Below are 26,557 nucleotides of genomic sequence, written 5' to 3'. Positions count from 1 at the left end.
TTCAATGTAAAATACAAATACAATGCCATGATGTATTTTTGGTTATCTACCATTCCATTCAAATTCTGGTGTTACAAATATTGTACTCTATTTTAAGAACAAAATAAACGCATTGGTTTAAAATCAGCTGTTGTGCTTGATTCGTAAAATTATATACATGCTTTTTTTTAACATTTTAACTTGAGCATCACACTGTTTTAACACAATTCCAGATGGGCTGCTGATTTCAGCACAATACACCAAATGTTTGTTTTCAAGGGATTTCATTGTTGCACACAAATGTCCTAATGTCAAACAGGACAAGAGAGTTTTTACTGGAGTTGTGGAGGGCTCCAGATTGTTTGATATAAGGTGGTCATTCAACTTTGTCGAAGAACCTTTGGTCAATTCGTCTTTTGTTGTTCATACTATGATGTGAACAGAGTCAACAACCAATAGGAGCGATCCATTCAGGAAGCAGCTAACCATGAACGGGACTCCACAGGCTGCTGTTGGACTGAACCACTGAAAGTTTGACATGGAGACAAAGGAAGTTCATAGAAGCCTGCTAGTTTGTAATCCTAATCCAGCTACCATTACAGCCTTGATCCGCCCAGATAACATAAAAGGGTTCAAGTGAAGAGTAAGCATCAATACAAAAAAAGAATTGTAGATTGTTGGTAGTTACATATTTGTATCTCCAAAGATTAAAGGAGCAATATGTAACTCTGACACCTAGTGTTTAGGATGGGTAATGCAATCCAAATTTCAAACAATGAAGAAACCTGTCTCCCCCTGCCCCCTCCACCTTAAAGTTGATGCAAGTTTCCATGTCACGGACAGAGAAACTTCAGATTTAAACCAGCTCTGCATCGGTCTTGATACCTTTCTGCACAAAAGCATCTCCAATATTTATCTTAGTTTTACCACTTACCTGGTTGAGAAGCTTTATAGAAAAATGCAGAGTCTATTTGGGTCGGGTAGAATCAGTTATATCTGAACCAGTTCCCTTGCCTGCTTTCATTGCTGCAAGAAGAAAAGATAAAAGACCAGCTTCACAAGTTCTGAATGACCCACAACAGCGTTTAGATGTACATCAGTCAACTATAAAACACTTATGCAGATAGTAATGCAGAGCAGCACTTGTATATGTGACCCAACGAAATGTGTTGTCACATTTTGTTATTGTATTTTGTTATTTTGTATGAATATTATGCAAATGTATCTGTGTTTTGGTTAAAGAAGTTATTTTGGAGCTGTTCCTGTATTTGCCACCTCCCTTGCTGAGCGGGCTGTTTATCGTCCTTGCTGCACTCTGCTTCAGGCTGGCAGAAGCGAGAGAAGAGTGAACAACTACAGTCGACTCAGTGTGTTTTCTTTGTCTTTTACAGGTTAGTAATTGAAGTTTAAAACACAGAACTTTCACAATATGATGCAGATGTAATTCCACTAAAAAGTTTTATTGGTTCTATAACACTTTGTTGGTCTTATGTTTGTAAAGAGAGTAAAAACAGTTTTGAGTGCTAGCATGCCAAGAAAAGTGCCTCGGGCATGACTGTAACTTTCAGTTTCAATTCCCTTCTGATTTTTAGTTGGTTAAAAATGCTCACGATACTGTGTAAAATAAATAATAAATAGATCATTTATTCTGTTTATATACAAAATTAAGATTGTTGCATCAGTTAAATGTTATTTGCTTATCTGGTAGCTCTGTTAGTTAATATGGGTTTTCCCATTGAAAATATTGCTAAGAGGCAAAATGCTAGTTTAGGTAATTTTATCATAATGAGCTTGTGTTTACATGGATGTTAATTTGAACAGTAAAATGACATTTTGTATTTAGTGAATTAATCACAGTGTCTGAAATGCACTTAAAGAAGTAACATATTTTGTATGTTTTGGTATTTAAACATTTGTTTAATAAAAGTCTGTGAGATTAGAGTGAACAACTACAGTCGACTCAGTGTGTTTTCTTTGTCTTTTCAGACATACTTTAAGCTGTAAGCAGGTTCCATCCCATACCTGTTACATATAGACTAAAAAGATAAAGATAACACATCAACTTGAATGCAAAGAAAAATCCATACAATCAATAATATCAATAAGTCTTTCAGTGTAGAGGCCTTGCTCACAGTCCAGAGAGGGAAGTAAAGTTTGACCTATGAACACAGTGACGCACAGACAATAAAATCTCTCCGTCATACTCCTGTGACTGCTCAGCAAAGATGCATTGTTTTATGACAGTTACGAGAACATCCACGAAAACATGAGTCTAGATAATCCATCATTGTAAATTCTCAGATGGTTATCAACAATCCTTGGTCGCACTGTTCACACAACTGCTGTTCCGTGTTCACACAACAGCTGTTCCAACCTAATATATCATGCATTTTTTTCCTACAGGACTCTGTGGAACAGGCAGTTAAATGCTGGAAACCCCCTCTTTCTGTTATTCTGCCTGAAAGCTGAGACTCTGTTTTACCAGTTGGTAGTTTTTGTTATAAGGACATGGAGATAGGATGCAGAGTCAGCAGGCTGTGCATTCTCAGCGTGGTACTAGCTGTAGCCGCGGTTGCAACCATTGTCACATTGTGGACTCTTGCCCTGACAAAAACGGCCCCTTGGGAAAGGTAGGACATTGTTTTGGCAAAATCTTGAAAACTTCAGCAGCCTTGAAGTATGATAATAAATAACTCAGAATAAGCTGACAGTACAACCGGACACCTATAGGCAGAGTTCCCCCTCTCAGGATGATTAAAATAAAAATAGCCTACATGTGATTAAAGTTAGAAATAACCTTAGATTAACAAAATTCTACAATTCTACAAAAATGTTGTGCTATTATTGTATTTCAGTGTTGGTGCAAGACAGACTACTGCCACATTTTCACTGCAGAAACATTACCAATGGACCAAAAACTCAGTGTGTTTCCACTGAAGACACATGTTGCTATTGTATTGTATATTTAAAAGAAGACGCACTAAGACCTATTGAGACTAAAAAAACAACAACAGATAAGAGACGCTAAAATATTGTGACCCGTTTCTGTACTTTATTATAGTCACTATTCGTTACATAATATTACCAGTCTCTAAAAGATTTAAGTGAAAGGTAAGTGCACTGAACAGTAAAACACTTAGTGACAGCTGATCACTAAAGGGCGCTGTCAGAACAACCCCCTCTCAAGGAAATGACAGACCTTCACTGAATAGGATTTTTAAAAGTTAGTTAAAAATATTCGCTTTTAAAAGAGCAGGATGAATACAGTATAAAGTGAGTAAGTTAAATGTAAAATCTGCAATGAGAAATGTAGATTCTATTCATAGATTTGAATGTCTAAAGTTACTGATTGGTCACGTGTTTCTGGCAGGATTATTATTACACAGACATTGCACCACTGTGTTTTGATATTGAATCAACAGCTGCATTATACTAGTATCTATTCAACTGTTAAAGGGACTATCATTTACTATATATAATTATGCTGTGCTGAAGAAGGCTTGAACCATAGACTGAGACCATAAATCAATGGGATAACTTATTACTGAGGGTTAGAATAGAATAGAATAGAATTACTTTATTGATCCCAAACTGGGAAATTGTGGCGTTACAGCAGCAGGTTATCCAAACACACAATATTAGCAAATAAACACAATATAATATTAAATACAAAGTAAATAAGCACTAAAAATATCAAAACTAAGAATGAGAATATATACAACCAGGATTTAACTAAGCATTACTAGTCTTAATATGAAAACATTAAATACAACATACTTTGCTGGAGGTAGTTGTAAATGGACAGTATTGACATAGGGAGCTGTCCAGAGCTGTGCAATCAGTGATACATAAGTTAAAGTGCATGAGTGTAGACATATTATCAGTAGAAACTATTCAATATAACGGCGAGTAGACAGACAAATGAAGTAAACTTGAGTGCAGGGATAATTTGTAAATTTAACATGTGCAGAACAGTATGGAGAGACACATAGTGAGAGCCACTGGTCGATAGTCCTTGAGATCGTCTTCTTTGGGACCTGGACCAAGCAGGACGTTTTCCACAGCACCGGTATCCTCTCCTGGCTCAGACTCAGGTTGAAGAGGTGTTGCAGAATCTCAGACAGCTGGCTGGCGCAGGTCTTCAGAACCCTTGGGCTTATGCCGTCCGGGCCTGGAGCCTTGCTAAGGTGTAGTTTCTCCAGCTGTCTCTTAACCTGGCCAGTTGTTAGAGTCAGGGGGGGGGGCGGGGGTGGAGCAATTCACCTCAGAGGGGGAAGTGCACTCCTGTGGTGCGGGGTCAGAGTCCAAAGAGTTCACCATGGGGGGTTGGGGGGGAGGGAGCTGGGAGGTATGAAGGACAGGGGTGTTGTTTGAGGTGGGAGAGGCAGCTGAAGGCTGTGAACTAAACCGGTTGAAGAACAGGTTTAGCTCATTCGCCTCAGTAGTGTCAGTAGGACCAGGTTTTGGTCTGATCTGCCCGGGGGGGGGGAAGGGCAGTGGTACTGTATGCTTCCTTAACGTTAGCATACAGAAGGTCCAGTGTTTTATTTTCTCTAGTTGGACAGTTAACATATTGATGAAAAGTGGGTAGTGTTTTGTCCATTTTTATACGATTAAAGTCCCCGGTAATGGCTACAAAAGCATTTGGATGCTTAGTTTGAAGCTGTGAAACTGTTGAGTGAATGGCATCACTCGCAGACTCGGCATCAGCTGACGGTGGGATGTAAACAGCTATAACAATGGCGCACGTGAATTCCCTGGTCAAGTAATAGGGGCGCATTCCAACAGCTAACAGTTCAATGTCCGGGCTGCAGAGACGCTCCTTCACACTAACATGGCCAGGATTACACCATCTCTCACTCACATACAGTGCAATCCCTCCACCTTTCTTCTTACCGCTCTTTATAACGTCCTTGTCAGCCCGAAAGTCCTGAAGCCGGGTACTGCCACGCTGTGGTCCAGGATGTCCGAGTGCAGCCATGTCTCCGTGAAGCACATAACACTGCACTCGCGGTATTCCCACTGGTTCCGGACAAGCGCATCAAGTTCGTCCGTCTTATTGCCCGAAGACCTCATATTCCCCATAATCATTGCTGGTACAGAAGGCTTATGTTTTCTCTTCTTAGCTCCAGCTCTGCAACCCCGGCGTCGCCTCCTCAGCTCCTCCGGAATTTCAGGCCTTGCTCCAGCTGTAGCACCGTGGAGAGCGCCATCAGCTGATCGTGTGTGTAAACAATGCCCTCACTCCGCTGTGCGCTGCTCTCCGTTACAAAGAATGTCCAAAGTAACAGAAAAACAGCGCAAAAAGTTCCAAGAGGAAACTAATAAAGTAATAAGAGGAAACACTCAAAAAGGATTTCACAAAAATAACATCAGGGCTATGTACATGTAAAGTACATTAAACTCCTTAAAGGCTTTATATGCGATTCTTCACACTTAAATATAATAGAAATCAAGTATATCCTCTGAAAATAACTCTGTGAGTCATGACTGTCTACAATGGGTGTAACACCCGAGTCCCACTGTCTGTGATGTTTTCAGAGTTTTTTTTCTGTATGTTGACATAGCCGGCCTGATGGATGACTCCTCCCCTCACGTATAAAAGTTGTTTAATTGAGGGACTAGAGAAAAGAAGAATAACATACTGTACTCACTGCTTAACTGTGTTTCTAGATCACGCTCATTTCAGGTAAATTTACATGCAGTGTGAAGATACGAGCATAATAAAGCATTAGCATGCTAACCCACAATGCACCGCAAGTTGTTTTGGTTTCATGCTGGTGCTCAAGGGCGACATCTGCTGGATCAAAACATCGCATATAAAGCCTTTAAAGAGGTGCCTCTATGTCCTATAACTGGTGTATAATAAACATTTAGAGACACCAAGATTAACAAAGGTAAGTGGTCGACCACATCATCACAACATTTTACAGTATATCAAGATTTTTCTTCATACAGAGAAACACAACATTAGAGCAAAAAAGGTTTTGACCCTTAATCCCTGAGTATAGGAACTACGCGTACACTAACGCATTGAAGCGTTGGTTGTGCATGTCCTCAGAAAAGATGCAGTATGCATATAACCGCTAGGAGCAGTGTAGAGTTGTATGGTGATGAGACCAGAAATTACAAAATCAGAGACACCACAACAATGGCGGAAAGGAATAATAGATCAAATTCGCAGCTACCTGTACTATAATGTGTCTCTGCTGATGCATAGCAACAAACATGCACGCCATAATAGCTGGCTACAGATCATCTCTACCTTGGTGCCTCATTAATGTGGGGCTCCCTCTAGAGGAATCCCCCAGTAACACGCGTTGTACATGGGGAAGTATGTGAACATTTACGCTCACGACGCAGCAGGTTTTCAAAAGAAAAGTATATTAGAGCCTTTAGGTGAAACACTGCACAATGGTGTCGTTGCAACTATCAGACACCTTGAAATATTTTTTTTCTTTTATTAATTTTTGTCTACAATCTTTAATCATAATGAAGGAAAGGCTCGATCAAATGTTCCCTGTGCTGATTCTAGATCCGTCAGATGTGATGTCCATGAATATGCTGTTTGAGGAATTATTTTATGTTGTGATATATGCTTCTCCATTGCTCTTCCTGTAAACATGTGGATAGATTACAGACCATAAATGATCACAGTAAACACATTATGTCATCTATGTATCTATTCCCGTCAGATATCGTCTCCCTGCTGATTTGATCCCTGTCTCCTACAACATCACCCTGTGGCCTCGTCTCAGCCCCGACCCAGACACTGGCCTCTACATTTTTACAGGTGAATAAACTGCTTCTTATGCACAGCATGTCTGCATTGCCACTACATTTACTTTTGTACTAAGGCTTCTGCTAGTGAAGATGTTAGATCATTTACCTCTAACAGTAGATGTTAGAAACAGAAGAAGCGATACATCAGGGTTTAGTGGTTTGTGTTCTGAGTTTCTGCACACTGATGGTTCTCTGGGTCATAAAAAATAACATCTACTGTGCTGCTGCTGCTGGATGTACTGTGTTAAACCAACGTGTGGTTATTTGAATGTTCATGTTCTATGTGTTTGCAGCATGAACAGCCAGAAAGCACATGTTAAATAACAACAAATACTGGACACTGGACACAAATTATCTGGAAACACCTGCAAAAAACAGCAGCAGATCTTATTTGCTGTTGTCGTCAGGATGTGATTTGAGAAACAAATCTTGATTGTCTTTGTTCTGCCCATTGTGGTATTCATGTTCTAGCTTTTCAGGTTTTGTGTTCATTCTTTTGTTTGATTTTTTTAGTTTAGCTTTGTTACCTTATTTCTGCATTCCTCCATTCATAATTGTTTGCCTTGTTTGGACTGACTACAACAACCATCTTTAATCAATGACTTTCCCATTTGTATGCATTCATCAGGCCAGTCCACTGTGAAGTTTGAGTGTGTGAAAGAAACAGATCTCATCCTGATCCATTCCAATAAACTCAACTACATGACGCTGGAGAACACACACATCGCCAGGCTAAGTGCTTCAGGTACAGTACACACATGCTCAGTGCAAGCAAATAAAGTGTATATCTGTAAGGGTTTTGCAAATTAAACACATTCTGAATTTGTTTTTAAAAGTTTGTTTTTACCTGTTACGGCCTCCTTAACCAAAATAAGTTAATCAAGGCTAAAAAAAATTAGAGTCGTGAACATAAGGTAGCAACACAGATTAAAAGTTTTAAAAACCTGAGCTTTATTAGATGTAAATATCTCCCCCAAAGTAATCAAGGAAAAATAAGAAACAAGAGGGCTGAAGACCAAGGCGAACAAAAGATGGGAAAGTGTCGAGCCATCCGAGTAATGTGTCGTCGCTCACGGAACCTCCCCTTTAAACTACCCGAGAATAAAAGAATAACAGAAAGAAAGACAGAAAATAGAACTACAGGTGATCTCCAGTCCACAAAACCCAGCAATCTTGACATACCTGGTCAAAAATAGATAAAAAAAACCAAGTAAAAAATAGGTACAAAAGCTCCTCACCACATTGCTGAACAGTGTGTATGTGCCCCTGTCTTTCCTACCTGTCTCCTCTAAATACCCCTCCTCCTCCCTGGGCACAGATTGCATTCATGTGTGCAGCAGGTGAAGGAGGAGGGAGAATCAAGGAGAGAGAGAGAACAGGTGTGCAGCAGGTAGAGGGACAAACAGAGAGACAACAGGGCCGCACGTAACACCCCTGCGTATGTTCCCTTGCATTCTTGTGAACTACTGATGTAAGTGTGCGATCAACAAATTCAAATTAGTAAAATATTGCTAATAGAGTAATGTTTTATTTATTATCCCCATTCGGAAGGATTTATAATTTTAATCTCAAAATAAATTGTACCTTGTCTCATTATCACTGTCATCGCAATATTGACTGCTGAGAATGAGACATGAGCATCGTTAAACAATTGTGGACTTGATGTTTTCAAATTTAAAAAAGGTATCTACTATATATCTCAAAATTATCTTTAAAAAAGTAAGATTTGAGATTTACTCTATTTACTGCTTATGGAATAAGTCACTTTTTGACCATCCACTCCATCTGTTCTTCTCTAGATGGTGGATCTGCTCCCAGCTTTAAGAAGTATTGGCTCCAGCCTGAGACACAGCATCTGGTCATCCAGCTGACTGCTGAATTAACTCTAAACCAGACTTACGAGCTGTACACCGAGTTCACTGGAGAACTAGCCGATGATCTGGAAGGCTTTTACAGGAGCGAATATGAAGAAGATGGAATACAAAAGTGAGTTCTCTATTTTTTCTTTCTATCTTTACATTTGTTTCCTGTTATTTGGGAATTGTGTTTACATTGTTTTGTTCAATCCCAGGATTGTTGCCACATCTCAGATGCATCCAACTCATGCCAGAAAGACGTTCCCTTGTTTCGATGAGCCGGCTATGAAAGCTGTTTTCCACATAACGCTCATCCACCCTGCTGGGACCGTGGCCCTGTCAAATGGCATGGAAATAGGTCGGTAGAGCCTGCAAGTAATTTAGGCCTTTTATTTGTCATTTCACAATACAGAGTTCATGATAGTCACATAAAGAACAAAACTATTCAATCTTTAGAATGGAGTCAAAATAAAGCGAATAGCACCTGGAATAGAGAAAAACTAAATAATTAAAATGAATAATGTATATGATGTTGTTTCTAAAATTATATTTTTACCTACATTAATGGCAAGAAATTGTCACATTAAACATTTTTATAAATTTGCATTTGGAGGAATATAAACAGTAGCAACAGGACAGCGTCTTAAAGGACCAATATGTAACTCTGTGACCTAGTGTTTAAAATGGGTACTGCAGTCCAAATTCAAAACATTGGCGAGAGCTATCCCTCCCTTCCGAGGACACTGAAGCTTCAGTGTTTAGCCAGCTCTGCATCTTGAAACCTTTCTGTGTTTTAACCTCTCTCCATGTTTCAAAAGCATCTCCAACATTTATCCTAGTTTTACCATGTTTCTGGCTGATTAGAAAAATGCAGAGTATCTATGCAGAATTTGTGTACCTTATTGTAAAGTGTTACCAATATTACAAAGACTGTCCCACTGCAATCAAATACTTTAAACGCATAGTGTGTTCATTTCGCCCGCCGGAGCTCTCAATCAAAACAATGACAAAAGGATGACATTTTAAAAATAAATCAACATATCATACCTTCAGGGCAGTTTGCAGAGAAAATAATAAAATTTGAAGCTACTATATAAAAAAGTTTATCTAACAGATTGGGATTGGGATTTTTACTCAAACTGACATCTCATTGCTTAGAGCCTGTTCATCTGTGTGTTTGTGTCTTTTAGATATTGTGAACATTACTATGGATGGAGCAGCTGTGACACGGACCAATTTTGAGCCCACCAAGAAAATGTCCAGCTATCTATTAGCCATTATTGTCTCTGACTACACACACATCAGGTCAACACAAGGAGACATTCTGGTAACTCATATAACTGATGTTTTATTGAAATTACTTTTATACAGTGGAGACCAAAGATTTAAGATACAACAGTTTTTCAATGTGTTATCCACTGGACTTGAGCTTATATAGCGCTTTTCTAGTCTTCCGACTACTCAAAGCGCTTTTACACTGCATGTCACACCCACCCATTCATGCCCTTTCACACACTGATGGTAGTGATCGCTATGTAGTATCGTCCATCAGAAGTAACTAATCCCATTCATACACCACCACCAAAGCAGCAGGAGCAATTCGGGGTTAAGTGTCTTGTCCAAGGACACATCGGACACTGATCAGCCGTGACATTATGGCAGCCTGTCTTTAGTCGTGTGTAGATGTCCCTCTGGTCACGTCAGGGCCAAAACAGGCAGATGTGCTGTGGTATCTGGACGTTAAGCAGATCCTTTAGGTCCTGTATTTTTGAATGGGGAGCCTCCTTAACGGACTTGGTTGTGCAGCACATCCCAAAGATGCTTGATTGAATTGAGATCTGGGGAATATGGAGGCCAAGTCAACACCTTGAACTCATTGTCCCTCCAGACCACCTTCTTCATTGCTCCATTGTCAAGTTCTGATGCTCATGATCCCATTTTAGACACTTTGGCGGTGTACAAACTGTTATGCACCATGTGTTCCTATATCTTTCTGTCATCAATTTTTTCCGCAATTTGAGATAGAGTAGCTCTTTTGTTGGATCATACCAAACTGAGCCTATAACCCTGTCTCCGGGTCATCGGATTTCCTCTCTTGGACCACTTTTTTGTTGGTACTGACCACTGCAGACCGGGAACACCACACAACTGCTGCAGAGTTGGAGAGGCTCTGAACCAGTTGTCTAGCCATCACAATGTTTACCCATGCCCATTTTTCCTGCTTCCGACACATCAACTTCAAGGCCAAAATGTTTACTTGCTGCCTCACTGACAGGTGTCTTGTAAAAAGATAACCACTAATATTCACTTAACCTGTCATTGGTCGTAATGTTATGGCTGTTTTTTTGTGTATGAAAATATTTATTTCACTTTAAATAACTTGCCTGCAAGCTAACAATGATATACAGAGCTGTTGGCTGTTGTGTGTTCAGATCCGTATCTGGGCTCGCAGGAAGGCCATTGAGCAGGGACAGGGGAGCTATGCCCTCAATGTGACTGGACCCATACTGGACTTTTTCCAGTCATACTATAACATCTCCTACCCTCTGAGCAAGTCAGGTGAGCTGCTTGTGTAAACACTGGAGAACTCTTTTGGTTCCTGTGATGTGTTGCAATCGTTTGTGCTGCTGTAAATGTGCGTTTTTGTGTGGGGGCTTTTTTCTAACCTAAATCTACATTTAAACAATTTCTCATTAAATGTAAGTCCCTCACATATTGGTATCTTCTATTTATTCACAGTCAGATGCACAGACAGATTCGGTTCACATGTTTTAAGATTAGCTAACGTTGAAATTTATTAACCCCCCCCCCCTTGTGAATGAGTTTTTTCATACTTCTCTATACAGGTCAATCAAACCAGTCAAAAGCCAACATGGATGAATTCAATTTCAGAGAACATAGACTTAATGAAAGGTTGACAGAAGAACAGCAAGCTACCACCAAGGAAAGAAAGAATTAAGGAAATTTATGCATGATCTGTAACAGGAAAAAGCAAAACAGACTTTAAAAAAGTGTGATTAGAAGAGTAAGCAACGCTCTATTTACATGCATCACCATACCCCAGAATGCTAATATATAGTTTAGTTCAGGTTCAGTTATTGTTTAATGCTACTAGTTACTAAGTTAACACATTGAAAAACAGGACAGACACACTTGTAAAAACTGTATAAAGGACTGACTCAAAAACAGTCTATAGCTCCTGTTAGTTGATAATTGCTCCTTATCAGCTCCGCTTCCTCATCCGAATATCGTCAAATAGATATGTATTAATAAAGTATGAATGGACATTTTACTTTTGTACTGTATACAACGCGTTCCATCAATAAGAATGAAACCTGCTCTCTGCCTCGCAGATCAAATTGCCTTGCCAGACTTCTATTTTGGTGCGATGGAGAATTGGGGTTTGGTGACGTATAGAGAGACCAACCTTCTCTATGACCCTGTGACCTCCTCCAACAGAAACAAAGAGACCACTGCCACCATTATTGCACATGAACTCGCACATATGGTGAAATTGTTTTTTTAACTTATTATTTATAGAATGATTTATACAAATAATGTTAATCAACTAATTGACCAAAAAATTGTCTGGTGCAGTGGTTTGGTAACCTGGTGACCCTGCGCTGGTGGAATGAGGTCTGGCTGAATGAGGGCTTTGCTTCATATGTGTCCTACCTGGGAGCGGACTATGCTGAGCCCACATGGAACGTGGTAAGAAAACACTGTTGTCAAAATGCATATACGTTCCTGTCATCATCTTTGCAGGCTGCAATAACTATTTAAGAGAAATTTGTAAAGAAATGTGTTTCAAACATATTTTTGGGTCAAATGACTAATATGAACATAAAGTTTTGGAATTGCTACAGGCGGTTGCTCTATATCCTGCAGTTGTTAAACAAGCTGCAGGCTGTATTGTAATCCTTGGAGGCCTTTTTTCAAACCCAGGGCTCTTCTTACAGATCACAAATTCTACATGACTAAGAATGATGATAAGTTTTGGAATTACCCCAAAAACATTCTAATGGCTAAGATGGAATCGTCGTTTTTACAACCTGAAGGCTCAGAATGTTATTCTGGATATCTGACAACAAAACAGAAATATTCCCTACAGGTTAACCTGTTTGTTAAAGTGTTAGATCCCTTTTTTTTGTTAAAGCATGTACCAGTAAATTGGTTTCCAGAAACCACCCCAAAACATGTCTGTGAAGTTTCTTCCCAAAAATCCACTCCGATCCTGTATGTTAGCATGACTATAAACCCCTGTATTAAAGTGAGCTGTGTTTGACCACGCCCCTCTGGAAGGGCTTTCTTGCACCATGCACCAGTTAAAAGGCAGACTCAGAGGGCAGAATAAACCCTGGGGGAGGGGTTACTTCCCTTTGTGATGTCATGAAGGGAAAAGCACACAGTTTCTGAAAAGTGGAGCAGGCAAAATATGGAGATGATGGACTTTTCTCATAATTGGGGTTTGTAAGGGGGCCAGGGACACATACAGTTCAAAAACATGGTAAAGTGTATTTTGCATATTATGTGACCTTTAAAACAAAGGGAGCCTGTCAGTGGCAAAACGAGCATTTTAAATGAGGATGCATTGGATTTGGGACATAAGCCCTCAAGGGTTCCACTGTAGTCATTACAGCCCGTTTTGTGGCTGCTGCTGCTGCTACTGAAGAATTCCTAAACTTTTAATCATAGAACCTTAAAAGTGTAACAAAAAAGAGCCCAGGTTAAAAACAACAACATTTGAATTCAGTTCTCTCTCTCACTCTCTATGTTTATGTCTGTGTGTGTGTGTGTGTGTGTGTGTGTGTGTGTGTGTGTGTGTGTGTGTGTGTGTGTGTGTGTGTGTGTGTGTGTGCGTGTGTGTGTGTGTGTGTGTGTGTGTGTGTGTGTGTGTGTGTGTGTGTGTGTGTCTGTGTGTGTGTGTGTTGTTTGTTCCAGAAAGACTTGATCGTGCTCGATGATGTACAAAAGGTGATGGCAGTGGATGCCTTGACCTCCTCTCATCCCCTGTCCTCTAAAGAAGACAGCATCATCCTGCCAAACCAGATCACTGAGCAGTTTGATACTATCTCATACAGCAAGGTAACAAAAAATCCCGGACATCCAAATACATGACACATGACAGCACAAACACTCTACTGCCTTTCAAAGGGTGAAGCAGAGGCCAGAAATAACATTTGAACACCATTAAGATCAGCAAATAGAAAAAGCTATGATTGAGTTTCTGGCACTGTTAAAAAATTCTTCATTGGTACAAATTGAGATTGTGTTGTGTTTTACAGAAATGGCACATATTTGTGAACCAGTATAGGCTGATCATTTGTCTCTCTCGGTGTTACCCAGGGTGCAGCAGTGCTGAGGATGATGTCTGATTTCCTCTCAGAGCCCGTCTTCGTCCAGGGACTAAGTGTGAGTTTTTTAACCAGGCAGCTTATGTTTCAAACGTAACCAGCAGTGTACCTTTAAGCACCACTAGCTGGTGATAAAGAATGTAGAGTGGAAAGGGTCGTTCAGATAGGACGCAGTACGCACTGAGCTTGCTGCGGAGTAGGGCGCAGAGCAGAAGGGGAAGCGCACAAGCGACCAAAAAGCAACGTCGCCCGCTGCTAGGTGACCGAAAGAATAGTAGATTAAATAGCTACTTCTTGGATGCGCAGTATTTGTTTCTGTCCACTAATAAGTAGAAAACTCTGATCGCTCTACTGCTGGAGAGGAGGAGACAAGCAGCACAGAAGGAGAGAGTGTCTGCTCATGAAATCCTCAGGGCACAACAGGATTTGAGAGTTTAGGCTCGTCCAGGAGCTGACCGCTTCACAAGCACGACACACTGCTGTTGTTAAAAACACATGTGGTACCCCCAAACTAAAATGTATTTTTAAACTAGACATTTCTCTCCGATGTGCCGGTAGGTCTTTAAACTAGAGCCCAGGAAAGTGGAAAGCTCCGTTTGTTGTGATCTGATCTTCCCTCCTATGGGTCGCTCGGAGGTGACCTCAGAGAGCGCTGCGCCCAAGTTAGAAATGCTTTAACGCTCTTGCGCGTAGCAACATAATAGACAATGAATGGGCTTGACAGCGGTGCGCAGTTCCCACCGCGTCCTATCTGAAAGGCCCTTCAGTCAAGAGTTGGCAGTTTGGGGAGACAGAGGGGTGAACTTGGGCTTTGTTTGGACTTCTTTTAACGTGTAGTAAACTGCTGTATGTGTTATTAATTCTGTGTTACTGTGTGCAGCTAAAACAACTTGTTGAGATAGATCACTGTATTGTTTCCCCTGTATTTCGCATATTTGTGTTCATCCACCGAGAGAAGCCATTTATGACTTGATGTTGTTTGTGTTTGTCTCTAGAGTTACCTCAATCACTTTTCCTACAGTAACACAGCAGGGGACGACTTGTGGGACCATCTCCAAATGGTAAGATGAAAGATTGTATAACCAAAAATGAAAGTGATGACAGGGCTTCCCACTACAACTTACAAATGTGGGAACTTTTCCATTCATTTAAATAAACACACAGCAACACAAAGAACTTGTGCCTATGTACATTTCTGCCTATAATTTTATGTTTGTACCCTACTCCAGGAAATGTTGCATGTGCTGACAAACCGTACTTGGGATTAATTATTCACTGTCATATTTAATAAAACCAGACACACCAGTGTTAAAAACCTTAAGTAGACCTTGATTTTTCCTCTGTCACTCTCTCAACAGGCTGTGGAAATCAATGATGTTTCACTCCCTGAGCCAGTCAATATAATCATGAACCGCTGGGTGCACCAAATGGGCTTCCCTCTGATTACCATAGATACTAACACAGGAAGAGTATCCCAGAAGCACTTTCTACTGGATCCAGAGTCCACTGTCATGGTAGAATCACCTTACAAGTACGCGAACCAAAAACATGTGCAGATGTTACATTCTGATTTTAAATATGAATCATATCTCATGGACAGCTTTTACAGAATGCATAATGCTGGTTCAATACAAACAATAATATCTAGAAACAAGTGTTTTTCTGGTCTTTCTTACTTCTTAGAATCATGCTTAAATAACCAAATAATTCAATATAAAGTGATGATATATCTCTTCTAGCTATGAATGGATTATTCCTATAAGAGGAATGAAGAAAAATGTCGTCCAAAGACACATCTGGTGGCTGCGGGGAAAACAAGGTAAGCCGTTTTGGTGCCTTGGAAAAGATTAGGATTTGGAGAAATTAGGGGGGAATACCACTGATCTTGGTAGTGGTATCTAAGATATTCTCCACCCCAAAATGTTTTCTGTTAAACAAGCTCAATTTTGAGATAATTTGTATTAGTGTTGGTAGTTTATTTCGAATTTTCACCTCACAGCACATCTGCTATCATTGAACACGTATTGTCTACAGTTAAACCCACACACATTGGCTATGTATATGGACAACAAGTCTCCATCTTATCACGTAGCACAAAATTGAAGCCAAAAATACCCCCATTATGGGCGCTGACATATTGAGTCGGTGAGATCATCTGGAGACAGGGCAGATGTCATCTGGCTGGTGGATCAGCGTAATTTACCCCAAACCCCTTCAACTAACCAAACCACACATGAACGTGTGTTAGTTTGAAGCAGACACTTTTTTGAATGTTCAATGCATCTCTGTTAGTATTTAGTTTTTACTTGCTATTCCTTTTCCAGGCTAATTGGGTCCGCAAAGCACTGCAAGAGACACATTTTAAGATGGCAATCATGACACTATATCTACTCTTTTAGGCATGAAATAACTGATTTAAACTAAATTTCAATGGAAAAAAACACTTGGACATGAAGCAGCATGATATGAAGTATGATTACAGAACATTTTTTACATGTATTTTTATTTAGAAATGTGACCATGTCCCATCTGTTAACATGGAGGAGGATGCTTATGATCTATACTGAAGCCAGTCAGTAGTTGGAGCTTAAAATATTTTGGCTTCACTTTTGGGGAGAGGTTGTGCCATCCATCTTTTTATACAGTCTATGGTCACATAGTTTCAGACACACTTGAATGCAGCCCTGCTGTATCTGTCAGTCTATGTAGCACAAGAGTATGCTGTGGGTTCAGACATTCATAAACAGCATCTATACAACATAATATTATTATGAAGGGAAACAAATGTCATATCATGATTCCTCAGTTACAGAGAAATACATTCAGGGCCCAACTTCTCACCCTTTATAGAGAACAAACCATATGACGTATTTTTGTAGGCCAACCCGGAAGTAGCATCGCCATGGGGTCTAACGAGAATTCACCTATGAGATTTTTGCATTGGATTTTGGATCATTGCAGAAAATAAGCTCTGTTGCAAACACACGTTGCTGATGCGTAGGCGTTTTGTTCAGCAGAATAATCTTCACAGATGAACACAATTTTTATGATGTTTGAAGCGTTAATGTGGCCGACAGTGCTAAGGCTAGCTCTTTAACTCAGTAGAAGGCCAAATGGAGCAGCAAGACATTCAGCCAGTCTCACTGACGACTGGAGTAGATCCTGAAGTATGTAATAATTCAAGAATAGACTTTGAATCATGAATCCAGAATCTTTTTGAATCAAAAAAATAGTTTCTGAATCGAATCGTGACCCCAAGAATCGAAAATCGAATCGTGAGACACCCGAAGATTCCCAACCTACATAAAACCTTATTCTTGAACTAAGTGGCTTTAGTGATGATCGTTTTTGTAAAACTGAAAATACAGTACAAATCGTATGTCAACATACTGCATATCTAATGCATACACATATATAACTAAACTGTAAATAGTTAAATGTATGAGGTACATCGATAGCTTGACATAAAACATCAAATAAACTACTGTTTAAATCCCTATGAATTGTAAACCTTTCTATTCACATGTAACATTGCTGTATAATATTTTTCTACACATTTATCCAACAGCTAATAACTCAGATAAATATTTGCACCAGGTAGTGCACATATCAAATTGAAAAGTGCTTCAATGTAAGCTAATTAGCCGTTAGCAAAACATATCTCTGTGTTTACTCATATCAGGAGGCTTCTAATATTCTTCTTCAACGGACATATTTATTTTTCAAAATACGTATTCAAACAATTTACGACTGTTACTTTAGGACTTATGAACTCCAAGGCTTAAACGTAAGGAGATAACTGAAATGCATGCACACTGTAGGCTGGTCCGTGTACGAAGTATAATTCATTTGCAGAAGTTTATGTTGTATAATGAAACATGCCAGTTAAGGGGTATTGCCTAATTTCATTGTCTGACTTATATAAATATATGTTGCTGCACGTTAACTCATTCCTCCACAGCCGACTCAGCCTAACGTTGTGAGCGCTTTGACTGTATTATTGTTGCATTGAGAGAGGACGTGCAAAGCTATTCAGCCCAGCTTGTTGCATTATCCAACTTTCAAAATGAAAATTAAATCATGGAAGTCTATTATTATTTTGAAGGCGAGCTGTGTCTGTTTCCTGTTGTCATTATACAACATGAATTACTGCAAATGAATTATACTTCGTACACGGACCGTTGGCTGCTCTTTGTGTAAATGAAGCAGAAACGGAGGGTGAAAATGAAAACACAAGAGCTATAAGAAAAGTCCACCAGGGGGCGGAAAATGCCAGTAAGGCAAGTGACACAGGAAGAGTTTCTCATGTCGTGACAAATTCTGTGATACATTAAAACTGCTCTGAAAGATGCTATCATGTTACTAGTAGTTTGTCAGTGTGACTGTCTCATTTTACATGTTGAATGACAAGATATCTTTTATTTCAGGGATATTGCTTGACATCAAAAACCATAAATGAATTTTCAATGGCTCTCTTAATATCTCACTTTTCCTTTGTTTTCTCTGTCAGCGACAAACTTCTTTATGCAATCGCATCTTTCCTGGGTTTTGGCAAATGTCAATGTAACTGGATATTACCGGGTACACTACGATCCTGGGAACTGGGAGAGCCTCTTCGTCCAGCTTGCTGGAGGAGATCACCAGGTACATAATCACACTGCTTCTGACATGTTTCAAATTTGAATTTATCACTATATGAGCTTTGTTTCTAACAGTGTTCTAAAATTTGAATCTCAATTTTCTATAACAATGATTGAAATTTGAGATTGTATCATGATTGTTTTGTATCATATGCAAATGTACAATCTGTGGTGCAGGTTATACCAGTTTTAAACAGAGCCCAGCTTATCGATGATGCCTTCAGCTTGGCCAGGTAAATCAGCTTACTCTTTGTGATTTTTTGCTTCAGCTTATAAAAAATCCTATTTCCATGCTTGGCCTCATATGTGTCAGTGATTAAGTAAAACCTAAAAACAGGCTTCTTACAACATTACTAAAAATAAATGTATAGTAAATTCAAGCATACTTGTATACTTTCAGTGATACACAAAATTAGCCAACCAAAGTGATCTTTTTGGAGAGATATTTATACAAGTATTCATACATTGGTCTTCATTGTCAAAAATTCTAACGGTCTATTTTGCGTCTCTTAGAAAAGGCTGTCTATAATTACAGAAGGAGCAGGTCTCCTCCAATAGAGTCCAACATGTTTCTGTTGTCACCTTTTAAACAACAAACTTAAAACTCGCTCAAGTGTTTGCGAGTTTTAAGAGCTTTGTTTCAGTGTTAGAGGACCCATATTGTAGGAAGAGGATGTCATCAAATCATAAATCGATGCTCTTGTGGTCGGGTATGAACGTGTTTTGTCACCTAATTTGAAACTTTTGTGCGAAGATAACATTCTGTCCTGAGCTCAGATTCAGGCTAAATTAATCCAGAAGCCATCTTCTGAGGTGTATTTCAAACAGGATTTAATCTGAGAATGCATGTAAATTTGTTACCGGAAAATGTTCAGTTGACACTGCATGACTGAATAGATGCGCTTTTTGTCCTTGTAACCAACTTTGTATTAAATCTCCTAACATGTGTTTCCCTTTCTGCAGGGTTCAGCTGGTCAATAAAGTTCACGGCCTGAGGCTAATCTCTTACCTGATTTCGGAGAGAGATTACATTCCTTGGCAAACTGCACTGGATAATCTAAACTATTATTACCTAATGCTGGATCGTACTGAGGTCTATCAGCCTTTGCAGGTAACTATTATCTGTGTTTCAGTTATAATTATTATATAACAATTATAGCACCTAAAAGGAAAACACTGATCTTAAAAAAATCAATTCCAGTATGTTCTTTTACACAACCCTGGTAAACTCTTCATCCAACCCGGTGTCTATAAGGAGGCAAAGCAGTGACTACAGATAAATCCTCATCTTAACTCACTTCTGTAATACTTGCAGGACTACATAAAGAAGCTGGTAACGCCGCTCTACCTGTACTTCAAGGAGATGACATCAAATTGGGCCAATGTTACTGAGGGACACACTGACCAGTAAGTATACTCACCTGGCAAGTCATGAGAGCTCAACAAACTGTAATGTAAGACAAAAATGTGTTCATAGAAAATGAAGCGCTGTCGCCTGTCACAGCGAGGAGGTTCCTGGTTCGAATCCCTGTCGGACAGGGCCACTCTGTCTAGAGTTTGCATTTTCTCCCTGTGCATGCATGGGTTCTCTCTGGGTACTCCAGCTTCCTCCCACAGTCCAAAGACATGATGGTTAGGTTAACTGATGACTCTAAATTGCCCCTAGGTGCGAATGTGAGTGTGGCTGGTTGTCTGTTTCTATATGTCTGCCCTGTGATTGACTGGTGAACAGTCCAAGGTGTACCCCTCATCCCGCCCAATGACAGCATGTGTGTTTCTTCCTGCAGGTACAACCAGGCGAACGCCATCCAAATGGCCTGCAAGACTGGCCTAACCGAATGCCATAACTTGACAACGGGATGGTTCAAACAATGGATGGACAATCCTCAACACAATCCGTTTGTTTATTTTATAATACATTTTCTTCCCTGTCCCTCCCTTCCCCTTTCCCCAGTTTGAAGTTTATCAATGAGTTACCTCCCTGTCTTCTCAGGATCCCTTCTAACCTGCGTTCAGCAGTGTACTGCAGCGCTATGGCAGAGGGCAACGTGGCAGAATGGGAGTTTGCATGGTTCCAGTACACGAGAGCTACTGTAGCCAGCGAGGCCAGCAAACTCATGTCTGCACTGGCCTGTACCAACAACACACAACTGCTGGAAAGGTGTGAAGCCTACCATGTAAAGTGATGTGATTATTTTGTTGGCTAAAGTTGTATTGGAAACAAAAAACCTCTTCATTAAAGATGCATTTCATAATTTTAAACTTGTTAGAAACAAAATCATTAGCAGTTAATAATGGAAAGAATGTCTTTCTTTTGTCTTCGTACAGGTATCTCTCTTACACCTTAAACCCAGCTATGATACGTAAGCAGGACGCCTCCTTTGTGATCACATCTGTGGCCAGCAACACAATGGGCCAAAGTCTGGCATGGGACTTTGTTAGGGAACAGTGGGAATACATGTTCACACAGTGAGTAACACAACCAGAAAGAGGTGAAACATGTGAGAAAGGAAAGAGGCAAAAACATGGTGTGAGAGTCCATCCTTGTTTTCCTTTTGATTCTTTTTTTTTGCTGATGTGTAATTAAGGACTTATCTGGACCTTCTTTTTAACATTTTCCATCTTTTAAATATTTGTTTTTATCTTCCCCCCAAAACTAGCTTGACATACCGGTTTGGGGTTGATTGGTTTTGTTTTTTCAGGTATGGTGTGGGCTCCTTCTCCTTTGCTTCTATTATCAGTGGGGTCACGGCAAGGTTCTCTACGCCCACTGAGCTACAACAGGTATGTCATCATTGAGTAACTACTGGGCCTGTAAATCTCTAAGTCATAAACTGTTGTCTGAAATATTTTCTTATGTTCACTCTGCAAGCTGGAGGAATTTATGGATGAGCACAGCACAGCGGGATTTGGTTCTGCCACGCAGGCTGTAAAACAGGCTTTGGAGAGGACCAAAGCCAACATCAAGTGGCTGCAACAGAACAAACAAGATATCCTGGACTGGCTTACTTACTAATACTGTAAGAAAGAGATAGGGGACTCAGAGCTGACTCAACTCTAGTAAAAAAGTGTTTTTTCTCTGATCAAAAAACACAGATAACTGAAAGAGAAGTGTCTGGCTACCAATGAAAATAACCCAGAGTTTACAGGAATTATGTCGGGCAGACATACAAATTAAAGACCAAAAAAGAGCACAGTTCATCATTTTCTTTCCTTTGATAGCAGTATGTCACAAAGATAATTTTATATATTTGGAGTTAGTTGGAGAGGGTTAAAAAGTGTAAAAAAAAAACACAGTACATCTCTGCTGTGTTTTGTAGATCCCTCAAACCTACTGTGATCATAATAAGTCACTGAAATGCCATCTGAACAACAGACTAATTCTGCTACCAATAAACCAATAATATCTAGGTTTAACTGGCTCAAATAATCATTTGTATCTTCTATGATCATTTCTTACAAACATTACATGTATCTCCATGAAATTCTCATTGTATATAAAAACTATACATGTATCCTGTAAATCAAATGACAGATTTTGACTCTTTGAGTTGTCAGAGCTACTGGGTTAATTGATTAGATTTAATATTTTCATATAAGGACCCTCTGTCTAAATGTACCTGAAGATGTGAAGGAAGCGTGGTCTCAAAAATATCTTGGATAACAGATGATGCATTGATGAGCTCATTTTATTCATCTGATTTGTCACAGACACAAATACATACAGGAAGAAACCAAAATGATATCAAACAGAAACATTTCGCACAAAAATAGTTCTCCTCCATGAATAAAAACAAAGATGAAGATAAAAAAAAACCCCGACATATTCAAACAAAGTATGGCTTTTTATTTCTGCTTTACAGCAGTGGCCAATACACATAACAGGTCTAATTGATGAAGACAGTTAATGACAATACAAACTCCCATTTCACTGTTCACCATCGTTATACTGAAGATTACACAAAAATAAAGTGTGTGTTGACATCGCCATTATTTACATCTCTTTGCATTGCTTTTTCTCTTAAGACCTGTTTACATTTAAACTGAACAAGCTTCATGTTGAATTTGGCAAGTTTTCCACGCTTTTAGGGCGCACTCACAGTAGGCAATCTGTACCATGCCTTAGCACGCTTCAGCCCCAAAGTCAAGTTTGTTTGACTAGTGTGTGCGCTATGATCCGTGTTCAAGTACGGTACACTTACTTGGCCCTGGCATGCTTGGAAGAGGTGTGCTTCGGCATGATACAGTTGTTCATTCACAAGTACAAGCAATTGTACACAACGTGGACAGCCTTCATTATCTAGATATTCTGTGTTATGGCTGTATCTGAATATTAGGACTCAAAATAAGCCACCATGTTGACAAATGCAGTATTCTCTTTGTTGTCCAATTTGCAGACATAGACTCGATCGGGCATTGCTATTTTACGGTCTTGTAAACTAAGCACGCTTCATGATCACGTAAAGCCATGCATGTGTTGAAATACAACATTATGACAGAGGTAGCCTAACAGGCTAACCTCTGTCCGGTTAGTCCTGGAGCAGTGTGAGTGCAGGCCAGCGGTGGAATGCAGAAGGTGGGCAATCATGCTTAAAGCACGGTACAGGACAACTTTTCCTAGTGTGAGTGCGCCCTTAGTCAAATACAATTTTTCCGTGTGTCTTGAGAAGGAAAATTAACATATTGGCAACAATACTCAAGCAGTGAGTTAAACAAAAGGACATTATTCACCATGAACTTGAATTAAAGGGTTTGTTGACTTGTCATGCTTTTACTTCATACTGCTCTTATGTTGCATGTTCTTTATCCATTGATACTAAAAGTATCACATTCCCAATTCTAACCAACACTTCCATGTTTGTGTTTGAGAAGAGAGAGTTGACGGCCATGTGAAACAATTAAAGCTTGTCTAGCACTGTTTTGTTGTTTTCCTTTCATTTCATACATATTCATCTTTTTTTTCTGATTAAAAAGAAATCACTGCAAAATCATATGATCATGTATTCTCTCAAAATAAAGAACTGTAGTAACAGTGCCAGACAAAGAAGCAACATTGAGACAATAGACATTTTTTTTGTTTCTTTAGCGAAAGATTGATAGAAGCAAAGGGAATGACAGGAAAGTAGAAGTGAAGATCTGCCTCATTGGGCAGTAACAGACAGAATATTCTGAGTTCAAACTAAGACTGTCCCCTTGGAAGACCTTTCGGTAGCTTTTCAATGCTTACCCAACACCCAATCTGTAAATCCTTATATGTGTGTCAAAGTGCTGCAGTTTCTTTTTGTGATACAAAACACAATCAGACTACTTTAAACATACATATTATGTGAGACACATTGAAACATAGCCAAGAACAAAACATCAGACAAACATGCAGTCATTTACACAGCCGATCGCAGCACAAAACCATCTGTAATACAGTAAATACATATGCAACATCAAACTGTGCAAGAAAAACAAATGAAGAAAAAGACAAAACCATCCATGCAGAAACCAGTACTTTGCTGAAGCTATGTAGAAGTTTGGGTTTGTGTTGATTAGGGAAATGTTCTAAGCCCCAGTGCTGGAAATAACAAAAATAACAGAAAAACAAAAAACAAAGCAGGGTGCCTCGATATTTTTTTTTACATAACAACAGGTGAAAAAATAGGTTTTTGTGAAATAAATTTTCCCAAAGATTTTTGGATAAGTTATCCATGTTAAGATTAAGTTTTAAGGTGCCAACCATAGAAAACAGTTGGCCTCTTTATGACATTTCCCATCATGCAAGGATAAAAAAAGACAAGAGGCAATGCTAAGATAAGCATGTTGTGATGTGATTTAAGCCTCAAAGATTTATACAAAAATAACAATTTTTCCTTACTCACATCATCATCCTGTGGTGAGTTTATTCAGCATACCCTAAAATAATCACACTTTCTTCAACGCAAATAAAAAATATGAGACACATATTTGAACACAAAACTTGTGTATGCCTTTACCTCCTTAAATTACCTAAACATACCCCTCCCCACTCGCTGAAAACATGTACAACATGAAAATGATTCACATGAAAGAATTAGAGCAACATTAAACATTTACAGATGTAGGTTTATTCCATTCTTGCCCTCTTTAAAGATGCAGAGTACAGTTGAAATCCATTTTCAACTGATGTGTTTTGGCCTCTCCCTCCACTTATGAATCTAACTCCTCTGCTCTCCAAAAACCTCACTGCAGGATTTTCTCCCGCGTGTCGGGCAGTTTGAGGGCCACCAGGCCACCACACACCAGCGCACAGAAGGACAGAAGGATTGGGACGGCTTTGGTGATGCCCACAAAGCTGGCAAAGATTGAGCTGCCAAGCACCGCTGCCAGTTTACAGAGAGCATTTAGCACGCCAAACGCTGTGGCCCTGAGAAACAGAGACATGGGTTTTAGACATCATTGGCCAAGTAACCACATAAAGCATATTCAGGTATATTCCCCAGATCTCAGTTTAAACATTTAAACAATTATGTCAGAGTTAGGCCCAGAGTTCCACAAAGTTTTGCTTTTGGACCACCTTATATGCTTGCATTAGTTACTATTATCAGGGACATTCTAATGTTCTTGTTATGCAGATGATATAATGTTATACTTATCTGATAAACCAGATAAAAAAAAATCCCAGTTGCCTTAGTTATCGTGCTTGTCCTTCATCTCCTTAGAATCTAATACTCTAGCCACTACATGGCAGAACCCATGGCCTCCAGCTCATTGGGAATCTGGGGGTCATCTTTGATGAACTCAAACATCAACCAAATTTAAAGGATTGCCTTACACTTTTGTAAAATTCAAAAGCCAGAAATATTCTCAAAGACACACACATACATATATATGTGTTTCCCACAGAATGACGAGATACCTGGGCGGTGGAGTACGTGCGAGGGGGGGTGCAGAGGATCGTATTTTTTTATATATATATATATATCCTATTTTATTCTTACTCTTATCTTAGGGTATATTTTAATTAGGGCTGGGAAATGATTAAAAGTTTTAATTGCGTTAATCATAAAAAAAATGCCCAGAAAGGTTTTAGGCTAATTTTTAAAGTGGGGGAGAGTGTGACAGGTCAATTGAGAACATTGATGTTTATTGTTTGGTTATCGGGGACCCCACAAACACATTTTTGTTGTACTTGTCATTTTGAAATTCTTATTTTTACTCTAATTATAATCTTTTTGAATTCATCTTCAAAGTTGCTAATGTTAATGTATTTTTCTGAACTGCAACATTATTCAAGCAGTTGATGTTGACATGTTATTAATTAAATGCACTGCATAATCTACACCACTAGGTGGAGTCTGTGAGTGACAGTGACATGCAGAGTTCAGCGAAGAAGAGTTTTGTTGTTGTGATGCTCCGGAGTTAGCAAGAAAGCTGTAGTTATTATTCAGCAGCTGAAGAGACTCGTAGGCAGAGTGAATGAAGGTACTGGGTCTTTATTAAACGCTTAAATAAAGTGAAGACAAGTGAAACGACCTTTCAGCGTCCACCTGACTTTTTGGCTGCAACATATTTTGGAGTACTTCATACGCAGCAGTAAGCAACATACTAGGCTCGCTCACGATGGAATTTTACAAAATAAAAGCCAGTGAGCAACAGACTTTTACAATAAGAAAATAAATAATAAAAACTGCGTTAATGCGAGATAAAATAATTGTCGGCGATAATTAATTAATGAGTTAACATGAAAATAACGCGTTAACGTGCCCAGCCCTAATTTTAATATTAGGTTTGTATTTATATCAAATGTGTTTTCCCCTCTACATTAATTTTGTTTTTGCAACAAACAACTTTAATCTGTTCAATTTATTGACACAAACACCAGGAGTATGTCTCGCGTTTTGAAAAGACCCACTTGATATTCTGTTATTAATAGGAGTTCAGCACTGAATCAGCATCAAGCAGCTGTATATTAACATTT

At 39.3% G+C, this 26,557-nt stretch overlaps 4 protein-coding genes across 4 annotated transcripts in view; 1 reads left to right on the top strand and 3 right to left on the bottom strand.

Moving 5' to 3' along the window:
* Positions 1–26,557, bottom strand: part of LOC132973115 (carbohydrate sulfotransferase 6-like) — a 366,303-nt gene that overhangs the window by 18,474 nt on the left and 321,272 nt on the right. The window lies entirely within an intron of this gene.
* Positions 1–26,557, bottom strand: part of LOC132973117 (zinc finger protein 3-like) — a 260,609-nt gene that overhangs the window by 108,936 nt on the left and 125,116 nt on the right. The gene's annotated exons all lie outside the window — the stretch shown is intronic.
* Positions 68–23,530, top strand: LOC132973111 (aminopeptidase N-like). Its single transcript, XM_061036366.1, has 24 exons — positions 68–1,370; positions 2,383–2,609; positions 6,675–6,772; positions 7,391–7,507; positions 8,562–8,748; positions 8,834–8,976; positions 9,809–9,945; positions 11,051–11,177; positions 11,972–12,126; positions 12,216–12,329; positions 13,560–13,703; positions 13,965–14,030; positions 14,968–15,033; positions 15,331–15,503; positions 15,712–15,791; positions 18,483–18,616; positions 18,790–18,845; positions 19,576–19,723; positions 19,928–20,019; positions 20,400–20,510; positions 20,606–20,773; positions 20,941–21,081; positions 21,315–21,396; positions 21,485–23,530. Exons 2-24 carry the CDS (start codon positions 2,488–2,490, stop codon positions 21,626–21,628), a joined length of 2,805 nt encoding a protein of 934 aa, XP_060892349.1. The 5' UTR covers positions 68–1,370; positions 2,383–2,487; the 3' UTR covers positions 21,629–23,530.
* LOC132973113 (synaptic vesicle glycoprotein 2B-like) overlaps positions 22,283–26,557 on the bottom strand; it is a 23,443-nt gene continuing 19,168 nt past the window's right edge. Inside the window, exon 14 of the mRNA XM_061036367.1 lies at positions 22,283–25,003. Coding sequence (XP_060892350.1) covers positions 24,820–25,003 — 184 coding nt within the window. The 3' untranslated portion in view covers positions 22,283–24,819. The remainder of the gene's footprint in view (positions 25,004–26,557) is intronic.

The sequence above is a fragment of the Labrus mixtus genome, chromosome 4 (genome assembly GCF_963584025.1).
Source record: "Labrus mixtus chromosome 4, fLabMix1.1, whole genome shotgun sequence".
Taxonomy (NCBI): Eukaryota; Metazoa; Chordata; class Actinopteri; order Labriformes; family Labridae; genus Labrus; species Labrus mixtus.
Note: the sequence above shows the minus strand (reverse complement) of the source record. Positions and strands in the feature narration are given on the sequence as shown.